The sequence below is a fragment of the Caretta caretta genome, chromosome 4 (assembly GCF_965140235.1).
Source record: "Caretta caretta isolate rCarCar2 chromosome 4, rCarCar1.hap1, whole genome shotgun sequence".
In the NCBI taxonomy this organism is placed as follows: Eukaryota; Metazoa; Chordata; order Testudines; family Cheloniidae; genus Caretta; species Caretta caretta.
Window position 1 is genome coordinate 63,552,578 of NC_134209.1, and position 17,909 is coordinate 63,570,486.

A 17,909-nucleotide genomic window follows, 5' to 3' on the forward strand; every position below is an offset into this window, starting at 1 on the left:
GCCCCCAGAAGTATGGCTCCAGTTCAGACATGCTGTCAGGGTCTACCTGTTGAATTGCAGTCCCCAAGTTCCTTGACTTTGTATTACTTTTTCCAGGTAACTTCTGCAGTACCAGAGGTGGGATGAGAGGCATCCCTTCCGGCCTCAGACCTCCTTCTCTCTATCTCCTCCTGCACACAGACCTCTGCAGAGGCCGGAGACTGGAGCACCATGCTGAAGAAGCTCCTTAGCCTCCCATTCATGGGGAGAAGTTCAGATCCATGTGTTGAAGGTCCCTCCCCATGCAGGTCAGGAGGATATCGCCTGGCCCCATAACATGTCATACTTATTCTCCATAACACTTTCCTTCCAAGTCTCTTGTAGAATTTTAAAAACAAGGTAAGTAGATGTGATTTCACCCATTGCACAGATGGAAAGTTTGAGGAAATGAAATCACACCAGTGAAGCAAGCCAGCAGCAGAGCTAGGAACAGAAGAACCCCCTTATAAAAACTATATACAGTATTTTACAATAATTGCCTAAAACAGTGCACTCACACTGTAGTAAGCTGTAGTGTTTGGGACAGTAACTACAGAATCAATACAGTATTTTTAATTTTGATACGAGTAGGAGTCCTGACTCTTAGTCTAATAACTAGACATGCTCTCTTCCCAGCTGTAATTTACATTAATCTGTTTCACACCTTCTATTTTCTGCAGCTCTGCTGTGCATATGATAGTATTATCTGACTAGCGCTATATAGTATTTCTGAAAAGAAGGAATCCCTTTCAGCATTAAAATTTGCTGGACCAACTTGTGCAAACATGGGCATGCTATCCTGAAATCCATTTAAAAACCTTTGCTGAAGTTAAGAATTGTGTGCCTATATTAAAAGGGAAATCCCAGTATTTAACACGCTGCATATTATGCCTTTCTAGTACTATGATCTATAGAACAGCTGGAACCCAAACATTAAGACAAAACTCAACGATCAAATCTTAAAGGCAGTCTGACTTAAGTCAGTGAAACATAAATAAACTGGCTTATGGCAATATGGAAAGAAAATCTTTGTGATGTGGAAACATATGTCACTGTACATTTTTCAGAATGTGGCAGCAGCCAGTGCCTTGTATGCATGGCTTCACTTGTTAAATTTAAAATTACAGCTTTTGAATTTCAGAGTTAACCTGAACTCATTGAATTAACTTCTTTATTCCAGCTACATCTTCAAAGTAAAGTAGAAATAGCCTTATTTTTATTGAGATTTCCATTTGTATGAAAACCTTCATTAACAAAACATTCTTCCTAACCTACACCTTTTAAATAATAAATGTTCTGTTTCATTATATTAAAAAGTTATGATTATAGAAAATGTCACACAGCCAAGATGCAATTGTGGCCAACGTAATAGACAGATGCACAAAAAAAATGTGAAAAAGTGTGGCTAGAACACCCAGCGCGTCAAGTACAATAAATGTGGTACCAGCTGCACAGTACTTAAATATAATTAAATTGCACTTGTTATATATATGCAAGTTAAATGGCAGGCCAGAGAGAAGTTAACTGTCTGCTTTCTGATTCAGGAATACAGACTTTGCAGGGATAATCTCAGATCTTTTTGCGTCAACTGTTCAAAAAGGGCAACTATAACAGCACCCTCCTAGGGCCAAAACATTCTGATATTCTCACTATGGGTGTACCCTCTGTCTTCAGCGTGACTACTTATGTGAACAAAATTTGACCAACAGTTTTTGAATTATGCTAGGAACCCAGTAGGTTCGAAAATGAGAGCCAACATCCATTGATAGAATGGGGGGTTGGGCAAAATAAATGAAAATTCTTCCATACATTTAGCTCTGACAGTTAAATCCCAACACTCAACAAACTTTAATACATGCCAAATTTATCTTATTTTAACTATTTCAGCCTCAACTGAAGTAAAGGAGAAACAATAAAAAAATAACTAAGATGGTGGAGGATAGCAGCTTTGGTTTTTGTTCTTCCAAATCAACTTTGTTCATTGATGGATGCAAACATGATCACCTCTGCTTTGTGCCAGTACAGACAAATCACTAATTTTTTTTCTAGCTTATTTACCAGCATGTATGTATGTTTCCAGTCATTCTGGGACCTTAAGATACATTGTGGGTGATCCACATGTGAGGATTCAGATATGATACATCTCACAACTTACTTAATTTTTGTAATGTTGAACCCCAGTTGTAATAATGTACATTACAACTGCTACAAATATTCGTAACATATAAAGTTTTTAAAATAGCAATTTAGTAGGAATGAAATGTGGTTCTACAGGAATGTCATATGGTCTATGGAATTTAAGAAAGAGAAAGAATTTCTCTGAACTATCCTGCAGAATTCCACAGCACAGAGAAGTACTGAATTCTATGGCCTCATTTCAAAAAATATGGACAAGTTATCAAGTGATGTTAATTATACGGGCTAGATTGTGCACTCTGCCCTGCATAAGGGGTAGCATATAGGTGTGTCACTCAAGGAGCAGTGCAGGGAAAGCACCGTGCCTTAGGGCTATCCCCTTGCTCATATCATACTGCCCATACCAGCAGCAGATTACTACTACCCACCATATTGACTCAGCTGCTCTGTCTAGTGCGCTGATGATGAGGAGGCATAGTCAAGGCTTTACCACCCAATCCGCATCCCTCCCTGTCCACTTCTCACCCACGTCTTCAGAGAGGATGATTGGGAAAGAGCAGGAACACCATTTATTCCCCTTTATGCAGTGCTTAATCTGCAATGAAAGAGGAGCCGGAGCTCAAGCTATTTTTTTTTAAACATAACTTGTATCACAAGCCCAGATTTCTGTGCCCAATCTGTAAAAAAAAAACCCTGTAACTGTTTTTATGTTAAATTAATACTTCAATTTTATCAATCATTATATTAGTTGAATATCTTTAATATATTAGAAATAACTTTAGAACACAAGAACGGCCACACTGGGACAGACCAAAGGTCCATATAGCCCAGTATCCTGTCTTCCAACAGGGGCCAATGCCAGGTGCTTCAGAAGGAGTGAATAGAACAGGTAATAATCAAGTGATCCATCCCCTGTTGTCCATTCCAAGCTTCTGGCAAACAGAGGCTAGGGACACCATCCCTGCCCATCCTGGCTAATAGCCATTGATGGACCTATGCTTCATACACTTATCTAGTTCTTTTTTGAACCCTGTTATCCCTGAACCTTGATCCAGGAAATCTATACAGACACAAAAAATTCCAAACACCATTCTTAAAATACATCCCACATTCAAAAGAAAACAGATCTCTAGGGGCCAAAACTCTTCCCAGATACATTGTTGGCTCTCCACTGGCCTAACTGAATTTACATATATACAAACAACAAACATCACTCCCTTTCTTTTTAAGGAAACACCTATGCAAATGAGTACTTCATTCATGTGAGTAACTCCTGTGGCACCATCAGGATATAGTTAAGTTGTATTTTTATTTTCTATCTGAAGACTCTAGATAATGAGCTTGGGTACTGTTGTTACTATACATCAGCTTGTACAACCCTTACTCATATTAGTGATTAATTACTCACATAAGCAGTTCCACTGATTTCAATAGTCTATTCCTGCAAGTAACTACTCACTGCATTAGAGCTTCTCAATCTGGTCCTATAGGGTTTAAATTTAGATTTTCCTGTGTCATACAGTATGTCTTGTACCCTTCACTATTGATCACAACGGTAGTGCTGAGGGAGATACAGATATCAATATGCAAAACATTTAATCAAAATGCAATTAACCATTACCTTTCTTAAATCTCAAATAACAGGCTTTAATATTGTTTTACATGACTCGTATTACATGATCAGTAACATATTTCTGGAAAGATTATTTACAGTCTTATCTCAACCTATTCCATATGTTCTCTGCCAGCAATAAAAAAGGCACATAATAGTAACATTTTCTTCCCCAGAAATACCTACACAATTTTATAGAACAAGTTAAATAACAGTACATGGTCCATCTGAAGGGGGGGGGGGGAGAAGAGGAACATTCCTGTCAATAATTTCTCTCCACTTTTCTAACCATCATGAAAAATATTTAAGTATATTTTTAGAAATAAAGCAAAAGCAACTCTGAGTAATCACTATATATAGTCTTCAGTTTCCAAAGTTACTAAAAGGGGGGGGAGAGAGAGAGGAAGCAAACATTATTAGAAAAAGTCTGAATAATATTTATGAAAGAAAAGGAGCTAGATACTTACCGTGTCCTGAGATTTATCTTTGACATCATAGACTGTTAGTTTTATTTTAGTCTCCTCATAGATAGGATATTCCGGTGGGAATGCCACACCAGTCAAAAACAGTGGGTCTCTTGTTCCCTGTATTACACAAGTAAACAGCTCAGATTCAGTAAGGTAGCAGCTGTGTACTGTGAAGTATGTAATTATAGACGAGTGTGCAGAAACTATGGAGTTCTAAAGAAATATATCTGCTACAGTAAAGAGAAACCTGAACTGCCAAATGCTACAAAAGTCAGCAACATAAAACTTAATGGCATAAAAACTTAATCATACTGAAAAGAGGTTCTTTTGAGATATGCAAGAGTCTAGCAAATGATGACAAATGCCCTCAAGTGGCCCTGTCACCATACATCAGTACTCTTATTAATGTTCAGTGATAAACAATTCATTTTTAAAGTAAGACGTTTTATAAAAGCGTTTCCTTGAGGCTAACAGTTACTACTGTGGACATAGACATAATTTGTGCAAACAACTGAAGATGTTGGTTGATTAAATCACCCAAAAGAAAGGTCTCACAATAATATCATCACAATTTTTTAAAAATTGATCAGCTTAAGCATCATGCTGACAATTAACTCAATTTCTTAACCAATGATTACCTTCTAATGTTAAAAATGTAAGCATTGATTTTTGCACGCTCAACTCCACACTTACCTCAGACTCACTTATAAAATAACTCTATACCTATATAAGTAGACCTTCTGTTGCTAAATATCTAGTTCAAAATATCTAGTACAAAATATGCAATCCCCTAAACATTATTTTTAGGCTACAGACTTTGGATATTACATTATCTTCTTTTAAAAAATAATACAACAGTGGTGTGTGATGGAATCCATAAAACTGGTAGTTTTCTGATTAGCTCTAACAATTTCAATAGCGCTACACTGGCAATTATAGTAAGTTCTAAGATATGAAAACTTTGAAACATACCATATGAAGCCCTTGTTGTCATTTCTTTGGCATAAACATATAAAGTTTTTTATTAAAACAAACTTTAAATGTATTTTAAAAATTATTGTAAAGATATCTTTAAATTTCCTAATAATTGAGAGGAAGTTTTTAGCATAACTCACATAACGTTTGTCTGGTGTACCTTCCATTTTTAACGAAATCCACCAACTACTAAAAAGGAAGTGTCCTAACCACAGACACCCAGAGCGTGAACATGACAAATTCAGAGCTCTGTTCAGAATCTGGGTCATACTCATAATAGAAAATGAGTCTACTTCTGTCTGAATCATTTATTCCACCTACAACAGTACATCAAGCTAGACAGTCTGCACTGAACCATTCTGATCTGTTGCAGGCTATTTGAGTGATGCAGTTTCAGGATGGCTGACGGTTCAAATCATGACAACTGAATTAGCAGTCAGCTGGAATCAGAAGATCACACAAAGTGCTTATGAAACGTTCCTATGACTTAGATTTATCAAAATATTTATCTGTTAAAGTAATTTTGAATTTGTATTTGGGGGAACACTTTCCTGCTTTTAATAACCTTCTCCAATATTTTGTACATGAAAAGTTAAGTTTATGCTACATAGTTTCACTTATGTAATTATCATAGTAAATAAAAACTTTACTGTTTATGAAAATGAAATTTCAGGGGGAAAATACAAGGGCTAGCAAAGCAACCATGCAACTTTTGCTACAAAACGTAAATTAAATTAAATTATTAAATCTATACATACTTCTCCTTTTCCGATCAAAAAACAAATACACACTTTTAAAACCTGCAAAAATGTCAAGTTTCCAATTGAGGGGAGAATAAAACAAAAATGAAAAGATAACACATTACATAATGTGTAGTACTTTCTTCTGTGATTAAAATGTTTGCACTCATATTTTAGCTTATTTTTACATACCTTTGTTTCTTAATGAGAGTAAATATTCTCTAGCTCATTCTAAAGCTATGTCTGAAGAGCCAGACTATTCTTTATGTCTCCTGTTAGAAAAATAGACCTTTCATGAACAGGCAAGTTCATTTCCGACTGTTTATCCTGGTTACATGCCAAGAACTGCAGAACATTCTCAGGTATGCTTTGCTAATAGCTACAGCATAGCTTGCCTACTAAAGACCATGCACTAACTTGTTTCAGCTGTTCATTTACTTTCTAAGGAAATAATATGAAATTTAGTAATGAATGGTAATGTAATAAAAGGAAGCTCACCTCCACAATTTCAGTGCTTGAATATCTTGTCAAAGTCTGTTCTGCTGGATGTACTACTGAGATCTGTACAAATGTATTCAGCTTCCGATCACGGGCAGTAGCCACTAGATCCTTGCAGGCTGGAAATGGCACAAGAGAAAAAAAAAATCTCTAAAAACAAATCAGAGAAAACTCTGACATGGGACAAAGCAGACTAAACTACAGCTCTGGATTAAATCTCTGAAAGACTTGAGCTGATTTAGCAGAGGAAGTCCCTTGGAAATAGTTTACAGAAATAGGAAGTCACATGCTGCAGAGCTGAACTGAGATTTCATTTCTACTAAGCACATCTGCAGCTCCTGCAGGACTTCCCTGCCAGAGGCTCATCAGCTCTTTTATACGAACACATGCGCACGCACAGGCAAACTCTGTGACAGGGGATAACTTCAAAGTTAAAAAATCAGCTTATTTGCCATGAAATCTCTCTCAGGCAGCCTTACTAGGTCATCTTTTGTCTGACAAACTTTATGGTATTTCACTGTTTCTGGAAAATTCTAAACCAATTAAAATTTGTCACTGATTACACTGGTTTAGATGTTCTAACACCACATTATCAGTTTCTTGATTAGTATTAATCACAGGGCAAAAATCTACATTTTTAAAAGCAACAACAAAAATCAACTGTTCTGTCAGTGACTGACAGATATAAATGGGAAGACTAATTGCACTCTGGCTATAACACATCATTATTAAAACTCATTTTACTGGATAAATATGGAGGAATTCAGTTTTTAATTAATAATGAGCTTTCAGTCTGGGCTGACAAATACGCAGTTAGTGCTTCACATAGCCATGCAAGTGAGTGAGTTTACTTTCCAGACTCAGTCTCTCATGTCTTCTAATAGAAAGAGCAGAAAGGGCTGCAAAAGCAGTGCCTCTCACTTCCTTCAGTGGTGAGGAGCAGGAGCACAGCTGAGCTGCTCTGCAGCAACCACCATTGCCATTGGGGACATGAATTGGCTCCAGAGCTGAATGGAGCCCATCCAGCTCTCTTCAGTTACAAAAAGTTCCTACAATGTGGGGTGTAATGGGATTTATAGATTTTTCAGTCCCCACAGCGGTACCCTAGAAACCCTGCCAAGCCAGGCAGAAGTTAATTCCAACCAAAGGTTTGGGCTGATCTCAGGGAGTTACTGCCAGCTCGGAACTTATTTAAATGCCTCTGACCTTCAGGCTCAGCACCTTAAAGATGAGCTGGGTTACTCAAAGAGCAGGCAAACAAGCTAGCTACCTGGCTTTGATAAGGAGGCAAGATGGGGAGTTCTGAAGAAACAAACACATACCTAATTTGGTTTGTATTTTTCTGCTGTGTGTTTGGAGTTTATTGTGTTTGGAATGCCTTATAGACAACATAAAAGGAAAGCAGCCAGAAACTTTCATCATTTTTGTATTATGGTTAAATCAGAACCTGGAAATAATAAAACGTAAGCCCCAGACAGTATTTTGAGGTTTCTTTTTAAATCTGGATTGCCAGTGAAATCTATTGCTAGACACTCTAACACTGGTCCTACCACATCTTAGTACTGAAAGTAAGAATATGGACAACCTCTCTACATGAAGACCACCTCATGAAATGGATGATGTAATGGCAACAGAGCCAAAGAGCTACTCAGCAGCAATTTCTGGAGCCACTGCTTTAAAAGATCCCCAACTCACTGACATGTCTATAACTACCAGCACCACCCTATCTGATTTGGAGGCCTACTTTATTATGTTTGAAAGAGTGATTATCGCATCCCAGTGGGCCAGATAGACACAGCCTACCTGAATTGCACCCTTCTTGAAGGATGACGTAAAGCAGTTTACAAGGCCCTGAACAACAAATCTGCCAAGGAGTATGAAGTAGCTGAAGTTGGCAATGCAAATTCCAGTCACAATTATTCCTCGCAAGGTCCTGATCTCAAGCCATCACCCAACCCCTAAAGGACAAGTCTATCCTGTGACACCGGACTGTGAATAGCTCAGGGAATCTACTGTTCTAGGAAAATACCTGTACATCCTTCCAGGGAATGTGCAAGACTGGGTCATCAGCATAAGCTGGCACTGTGTCAGAAGCATTCCAGGCAATGAACAACATGCTTTGACTTGAACTTACAAGTCACTTCAACCCAGATACCAATCCTGAAAGGAGGGTCCAGTCCCCTACAAATATGATGAGCCATCAGAGATGATGGGGGAAAAAACCATTAGGCTATCAGAGGAGACAGGTGAAAACAGACAGATACTCAGAGCAATTTCAGAGTCCTACTAGGGAACCTTCCACTGGCCAATTACAAAAGTAACTGTCAGATTACAGAGACCAAAGAGATCCATTTGACTAACTGTTTTAGTTGTGGGATTGTATGGAATAGTGGACAGAGGCTTTTGTGAGCTGACCAGTTGGGCAGGGGGGAAAAAAAAAGGATAACATCAAGTCTATGTAGACCCAGTGAAGATTTGGTAGTCTCAGAAGTAACTCATGTCTGAGTTAGACTCTGGCTGTGCCCAAAACACCAACCTGGTACAGATCCTGTGCAGATCACTTGTGTCCATGTAGTCTTATCTCTACGAGCATCCTGATCAAAGCAGTGAAGGTTGGGATTGAGATTGCTAGCAAGGTACCTTGGATCATCGTTAGGATGGTTTCAAACACTGATGGGGCTGAACCAGATGATAGCAAGGCTGGGAAATAGTGATTGAAGATTTGAGGTAACATTTTCAAAAGTGCCTAAGTCTCATTGTAAGTTAGTGGATTTGGGGCTCTTAAGTACCTAAGTCACTTAGGCACGGTTGAAAATTTTACCCTTGACAAGACTCCCTCAAAATTTACGACACCCATTCTTGATCCCAGAAAAGTCAGAGAGGAAAGTACGCAGTTTTATTTTCAGGTCAGTTTGTGAAATCCCCCAAGAATGCTGAAACTAGCCATGGTGTTACATCTTTACCAAACCTCACCTCAGAACTCGTCAGGATCTTATGATCTGATGTAGTAACAACATGAAAAAGAGGTCTATCCACAGCTAACTATAATGGGTCCATCACCTGGAAGTCCCAAATTTTGCAATTTCCCCACTTTGAAACAAAGGCATTTGCTCTGTTAGGTAGAGTCAGACTGCAGACAAGCTAGTATACCACCAGCTCTCAGCACCAACAGATATCCAACCAGAGATCCTGCCATAGCTCATGCTCTGTCTTGTTCAGACTACCTAGAAAGAGACAACACGTAGTAACATGCACAAGCCAAATCTTATTGTCTTGGGGTTCACAAGACAATCAGTTTCTGCGCCTCCTGATCAGAATGCCAACATGTGGCAGCAAAAGGAAATTTCGGGATTCCCCTAGTGCCCTTTGAGCACATAGAGATAAACGTTATTGGACTCTTAGGGGACACCAATTCACCCCAGTGGTGGTCAGTTACACCATTCGCTATCCTAAGGCCATACCACTGAGGTGAGTGCCTGCCCAGATCATTGCCAAAGAACTCTATAGAGGACTTCTCTTGAGATCTGCTATCCCATGAAGATCTCACTGATGGCACTAACCTATGCCTTGTCTAATACTAGAAGCTTGGGATCTCATTCAAATGTATCACTTTGAACCTTAGCATATCACCCAATCACCCACACAAATGGTCTGGTTAAAAGGTTTAAAAAAACAAACAAACAAAAAACACCTCTCAGAAGGCATGTTGTGAAACTTTGTGGAGTCAAAACAAGAGACTGGGAAAAGCTCACTTCATCCTGTTTACAATATGGAAAATTCCACAGATGTCCACTGCTTTCTTGCCCTTAAAATTGTTGTATTGGCTCTATCCCTGGGAAATCCAATATCTTGTGGCTGCTTTCTCCAAGATTCTTTAACATTCTTTTGATATACAAAAATACAGTATGGTTCAGGAAACTAACATTCTACTGCATAGAATGCAAATGTATGCATAAATGCAGCCATTTAATAGAACTGAAATATTCTATAGAAAATAGTTTGTATAAAACAACCCTGACATGTCCTGTAGGAGTGTATTCTTAACCAGATGTGTAACATACAACGTGGGAGGGGACATACAACATAGTTCCCCCTTATCCTTGATGCCCAAGGCCAGCCACACATGCACACACACAGGCAGAGGTTTAGATTACTTTTCAACACTACCCTATACTTAATTCTGGAAATGACGGAAAACTTAGTGAACTGAGAAGCAGCAGCCTGGAATTGCATGTCAAAAGTATATGAATCTATTCATGTGACCATTGACTCATCATTCAAAAGCCTGAGTCATTCATCCCCACAATGGCCCCATTTCTGCTAAGTCCACCCATGCACAATGATAGCTTAATGAAGAAAGTTCATTAGGAATTAAAAAAAAAAAAACACCTAAGACATATACAGAGAAAATGGTCTGATACATATTAAGCCAAGAAAAAATGCATGTACGCTATGTGTAAAAGATACCCAGGGATGTTCAAAGTGACTGATGTGAAGGGGGCAGGGGGGTGATGAATGGCTGAAAAGAGGCATTGCTCTAAAATATGTCTATACATTTTACAAAATATTGTGGTCCATATATGAAACTGGTTTACAGTACAAACTGCCATCAAACACACATTTCACTGATTTTATTCTTCAACATTTAAACTTCATTTTCAAAGAAATAAAAATACAGAGGGAGTACATAAAATGTTGTTTTGTTTCCATGACTAACAATTTCTATTCCACTAACACTGTAAAATTATCCTTCCACAATATGCAGTATAAACTAAATAAACAAAAGAAATGCTTTTCTTTGTCAATCAATTCTCTGGTATTCTGCTGGCGTGCTCCAAGCAGTAGCACTATTCCGCATTGTCTCTTTCAAGATGCATGTATACTTCTAGATTACCATGCGTTAGACTCTTGAGCTCTGTCATCACTCAATATTATACTGTTCACTATACTGCACTAACATATTGTTCTGCGTGTGAGTGCTTAGAAAACAAAGAGGCAGGATATTTAAACCAAAGCTGTTAATAAAGTCTCATCATAACAATAGATACACGGATAAACCCTCACTTTCCCTTTCATTTCCCCCATACAACGCAAGGTTGTGGGCACACAAGGCATTCCTTACTTCTCTTGCTGTCCTGGCCCCAGTGATCAGAGGGGCATTTTTGGGCTGCCTGTACCAGGCCTGTAAAACCAACATTTTCTTCAACCCGCTCCTAGTGAAAGATCTCCCCTTTTTCCTCCCACATGTTGTGCAATGCATAGCCTACCCACACTGGCATCCAAATGGGCTACTATACAACACAATCGTGCCTTCAGTTGGCCAAACGTACACTCCTCCATCATCCAGCAACTGCTCAGCAGGCTAAATGCTCTCACACCAGAGGAGGGCTTTCTGAGTCAGGACAGCAGAAGATAGGCTGGGTCTCCTAAAATATCAGCGGGTACAGATACCTCATTGATATCTGTGTTGTCTGGAGGAAATAAATTCTCTTTTGTCCAAACAGATAAATGCCAAGCCTTCTGAGCACCTGGCATCATGCAATTGCTAGTGCGTCCCATGTTGGTGTTCGTGAACCTCCTGCCACGGCTGGGACAAAGGCTTGAATAATGAGCAAGTAGTACCCTTCTGGTATCTCCCTGGGGGAGGAGCAGACACGTCTACCACCTGTGGGTAAACCACAGCAATAATTGCCTCACAAGCCTCCATCACCACAGCACCAAGTGTTTGCTTGCCAATACCGAACTGGTTAGCCAAGATCCGGTAGCAGTCTGGGGTAGCCAGCTTCCAGATGGTAATAGCAACCAGTTTCTGGATTTGTATATCCTCCCCACATCTGCATGTCCTCGTACTGAAGGGTCAGGGAAAGCTCCTCATACCACTTCATGAAGGTGGCCTTCCTCATGAGGCAGTTCTGGAGCTATTGCTGGTCATCCCAGTTCTGCATGATGATGTAGTCCCACTACTCTTCACTTGGCCTTATTCCAGATCTACTAGTCAGCTGTCTCCACTCTGCCATGTCTGCATGTGGCTGGTATGATCTCCTCACCAAGTAGGGTGACAAACGACTGCCAAAATGCCTTATACCGTGTCTCATGCCCTCTCTCTGCTGCCAATTGTGGAAACAGGCATTGCACTAACAGTGCTAACAGCTGGAACAGGTCACTTTCCTGAGCTGGATCAATGCCTTGATACCAGCTGAAATTGAGGACATGGACAGAAGTGCGGAATCAGAAGAACCAGAAGTGCTTTACTTATGGTGTTGGTGGGCTAAGTACCCCTCTGCACAGGGCCTGGGAAGGACAGACATGTTTCACAGTGTTTTCTGGGAGAACAATTCACAGAACAACGCAGCTTCGTGCAGCACTAAGAACCCTGCGATACGCCACCGGGACTCCTAGCCTGGGTTAATCCAGTGCCAGTGTGGTCGCAGCTACATGAGTATGACTTGACAGTGTAGATGTTCACAGCTGCGCTTCGCTTGACCTGGGTAAACTCTACAGTGAAGACATACCCTGTGCAGCTGGACCATCCACCCAATCAGATACACTTTTTTCTCTTTGAGTAACAGGCACCATACAGCTGCCCCTATCCCTCTGGGAGGAAGTAAGTGTGTGAGAGTGCGCGCGCACACGTGTGTGTGTGTGTGAGAGAGAGAGAGAGAGAATACAGACATACATGGCTTCTTCCTGCCAGTCACAACTGGATACTACAGTAACCTAGTTCAGCAGAAATGCATAGTATATAAAACAGCTACCATTTTAAAGGGTGATGCCTGTAGTTAGCAGTGGGAGCACGGCCCCCATCTATAGTTCATGTAAAAAAGTAGCAGAAAGTGGGGTTGTATCAGTTTGGCTTGGGGACATTAAGAGCAATCCTTGTGATTTGTGCAGTGGAGAAACAATGTTTTAAACTATGATCACCTTAAGTAGTAAGCTGGTATGTTAATCAGAAAGTCACCATCATTCATAGAACTTTGGAACTAATATAAACCTTACAATCTTAAGAAACAGTTAAGTATCACTGTAGAGTCTAACATTAAAGCCAGGCAAGCATATGCCAGAAAACAAAGGCTGCTTTGGAGAAATGCTATAAATTTGTGGTGAAGGGAAGGGGGGAATGAGCGTGAGAGAGATGTGATGCCTGCTGTTCCATACACTTTTACATGGGAAAAGAAACAAAGTCAGTTCAAATTACCATTCTCAATACCACAAAATTTTTATCCCAGAACACTCACTGCTCACTTTGGTTGGCATTTGCAATACTTCAGAAAATTATATTTTGTAACGTCTTTTCATCTGTTATGGGCAATAGTGGGTGCCTAAAACTTGATCAGATCACAAACTATTCCATTTCCAAATGCTAGATTTCTGCTATCTGAAAAAATACCATGAATAAAAGGGCAAGACCATAATCTAACATTGCAGCTGTCACCAACAGCCATGGAGGCCCCTGCCTACATTGTAGCTCAGCAGTATGCACCACATGTGTAAGGAGGAGGCAGGTCTTCCCTAGCTCAGAGGAATTAACACAGACATATTTAGTATTGTGACTTGCCAAGCGCTACACTACTTCTTACTGTTGCCTGATACTGCTGCTACATTGGAATCTTGGGTTGAGCAGTGTGCCACACAGTTCAATCTTGGAAGCCATGCTTATTTATGGTGCTAAGCTGTGTTAGTAGCAAGGGAATATCTGGGGTCCAGTGACTGAGGCACCCCTCTCTGGCCATTGTGTTCCAGCTGCAATGCTGCATGCACAGTGACTTGCTCCAGCTGTTCAGCCAGTGCAGTTTACAACTGGGGTGCTGCACCATCTAGTACATGCTGATGCTGCATGTTCTGCTGCTTTTTGTTTTGTTTTTGTTTTGTTTTTTGGGAGAGGAGATGTCATTTATATGACCAGACCCTTCTGGCATGGATCTCTGACTCTATTTGCATATTGCATCTGGCTCTGTCATTGGCCTGCTGTTCAGCCTCTGCAGTACTGAGCACAATGCGCAATTCCTTCTGTGCACAGTGTGTACACAAGTCTACTTCCTACCTGCAGGTGTGCCGCTTATCCTCTTATGCTCTCTAACATGCTGATGTAAGTTAGGCCATAATTTTGCTCAAAACAAGGCTGTCACTTCAAACTGTAAAACACAGAATATGGCGCACTAGATAAATGCTCTAAATTCAGTCCACTTAGAAAACTACTGGTGTGTGTTTATGCTAATCGCTTTAGTAGAGCCATATGTTCTGTATACAAAATAAAATAAACAAAACAATAATTTCATTCTTATAAAGAAAATACCTCCACACTCCTGTTGGGCACCTGAAGAGAACGTGTGTATCAGCATGAGGAAATCTATAAAGGGCTAGATCATGACTTAAATAGTGATAGTAAAGCAGAACTTAAGTGGTAGGTTTAGATTTTTTTAATTATCTTCACTTCCTGTCCCTACACTGTAAAGTGGCTGGCATCACTGATAATGACACTCCTGTTCTGCCCTGGAGGGGATTCATTTCACTGGGAAGAACAACTGGGAGAGGAGAAAGATTATGTAAAGTGATTACAGGCTTATGAAATCACTGTATACATTAACATAAAAATGGATTTACACACAGATATTCCAAAGTTGTAATTGATTTGGCACATGTTGATACTTTAGTGCAGAAGTAATTTTTTTTTCCCTCAGGGGCCAAATTTCTTGGTTAAGGTACACTCAAGGTCCAGATTTCAGAGAAAATAATTTAAAAAAATAGCAATAATGATAATAAGTTAAAAAAAGATTTCAAGATCCATTCAAAAGCATCTGGCAGTCTGGATTTGGCCTGCAGTCCACCTATTGACTGCCCCAGCTTTAGTGATCTCATAATATAGCAGTTGTTTTCAACATGCCGTCTGCAGATCCCTAGGGGTCCACAAACTATGTCTAAGATTTCCAAAGGAGTCCACTTCCCTCATTTGAAATTTTTTAGGGGTCCACAAATGAAAAAATGTTGAAAACCACTCTACTAGAGTAAGAGAAAGCAGAAGTTAAGGTATCATTGCCCCTTCACTTTTTTTTTTAATATATCTCCAGCAATCATCACAGGATTACTGTAATGAAGGCCCAATCTCACAAGAATGCTGTTCACAGATTTGCCATTACATTTAAAACAGAGTGATTGCAGGATCTAGTGTTAAATGAAAAGGAGAGAAAAAGCAGATAGGACACTCACAGTAAACTTTCACCTTTTACTTCATTGCTTTTTATACCACAGGCTTCTGTGGTCATTTATTTTAGGTTCTCCAAATATAAAGTATTCTACTGGTTCTTAAAGGCACAATCATTTAGTCTGAAAGCAAGAAATGAAAGGAGGTTGACCACCACTGCCAAAAGAGGAAATAAACTGTATATTAAAATAAGAGCTCCAACTGATTTCCAGGCTGGAAACTTTTAAGCTGGGTGCACTGTCCACAATATCCAACTTTGGAACAATAGCATCATTCTTCTGCAAAAACACTTATATTCTGGTAGCAATCAACTAAGGAGGTGGTATTTCACTTCACTATGAATGCACAATAAATTATAACAAGATAACCACTGTTGAAAGAAGTTCTGAGGAAGCCACTAGTCTGAATTTCTTGGATGGAAAGAAAATTATTTCTTGAGAGCAATTCTCTAATAAGGAAAGAAATAGTTTATACGAAGTTCTTCTCTTCCCTCGTCCCCATGTCTGTGTCATCACACACACACACCATCATCATATATTTTAGGTTTGCCAAAGAAAGTAAATTCTTTCCCAAAATAAAGCAACCAGAAATAAACAATACATAACCTAAGTAGTATATTAAATTATTTTCCTTTGGAAGGCACAGGCACCTTTCTTCAGGAAGATGAGATGTTCTATTTGATATCTTTTAGATTGTGAGCTCTTCAGCATAGGGACTGTACGTTTGTACAGCACCTCACACAGTGGGCTCAGACCTGGTTGGCCTATAGGTGCTACTACAATATAGATGTTGTTAAAAATTACAACAATAGTATTACAAAGGTGACTACAATGAGGAAGTCATGCACCTAAGAGCTAATCACAATTAAGATTGCTCTTTAGCAGCTTCCTAATAAATATTTTGGCAATGACGTTGCAGATTGCTGTACACTCTTACAGACCTCTTTGTACCCTGTATGTAGCAACTGTAGCAAGTGTCAGAGAGGGGACAAAGACGTGATGATTCATAGATATTAAGATCAGAAGGGACCATTATGATCATCTAGTCTGACCTCCTGCACAACGCAGGCCACAGAAGCTCACCCACCCACTCCTGAGAGAAACCTCTCACCTATGTCTGAGCTATTGAAGTCCTCAAATCGTGGTTTAAAGACTTCAAGGAGCAGAGAATCCTCCAGCAAGTGACCCGTGCCCTATGCTACAGATGAAGGCAAAAAATCTCCAGGGCCTCTTCCAATCTGCCCTGAAGGAAAATTCCTTCCCGACCCCAGATATGGCAATCAGCTAAACCCTGATGAGATGCTGGTAATATATTAAAATAGCATCTAAAAATGAAAAGGCAGACCAACACTGGACCAACTAAATTATTATAACAAATGCTGACATTCGAGCATATACCCAAAAACCCTTTAAGATCAATCTGACTGAAGAGATTCATGTTTCTTTTCTTATAAGCTTTAATTTACACGTTTCAGAGGAACAGCCGTGTTAGTCTGTATTCGCAAAAAGAAAAGGAGTACTTGTGGCACCTTAGAGACTAACCAATTTATTTGAGCATGAGCTTTCGTGAGCCACAGCTCACTTCATCAGAGCTGTGGCTCACGAAAGCTCATGCTCAAATAAATTGGTTAGTCTCTATGGTGCCACAAGTACTCCTTTTAATTTACACGAATCAGAGCTTGACAAAGGGTAAACCAACTGACTCAGTTTTGATCAGTTCCACAAACAATACTTGAAAGATTTTCCAAGATAAATTAATGGGGGAAAACTTTAACATTACAGTTAGCCTCCTCTCCACTCCTCTCCTTTGTGTGTGAAGTAATCAGAAAAGGTCAGATTACTTTCAAAGAGGGTATTATTATTATTTATTTAATATCTATTTATTATTTGTACTGAAGTGACACCCGCAGGCCCCCAATCAGGATTAGGGACCAGCTGTGTTAGGAGCCATGAAAACATCAAAGATAAATGAGTTGTAGATCTAAAAACAGGACCAAGTGTAGATGCCGAAACCAAGCTCTGAGGAAAGTAAAATATCAGTGCTGCCACTGTGCCAGAGCTCACTCCTTTGCTAAAAGAGCTCTTTGACATGCCTAAAGCAGGGTAGAATGGAGAACACCTCCAGGTCAGAGAAAATTAGAGAAAGATATACTTTTAATCAAGAGAGAAAATGGAATTCTGCAATCCAGGTCAATCACTTTTAGCCATTTGATAATTACATTTCCTAACCAGCACACACTTGATAGGAAACTGCTGAGTAATCTG

General features: G+C 39.6%; 1 protein-coding gene across 9 annotated transcripts in view; it reads right to left on the reverse strand.

Annotated features, from left to right (window-relative positions):
- Positions 1-17,909, reverse strand: part of INPP4B (inositol polyphosphate-4-phosphatase type II B) — a 476,089-nt gene that overhangs the window by 252,639 nt on the left and 205,541 nt on the right. For all 9 annotated transcript variants that reach the window (XM_048847033.2, XM_048847031.2, XM_048847032.2 and 6 more), the window contains 2 exons: positions 6,447-6,565; positions 4,234-4,350 (listed from right to left, as the gene is read on the reverse strand). In XM_048847033.2, the coding sequence (XP_048702990.2) occupies positions 4,234-4,350; positions 6,447-6,565 (236 nt within the window). The remainder of the gene's footprint in view (positions 1-4,233; positions 4,351-6,446; positions 6,566-17,909) is intronic.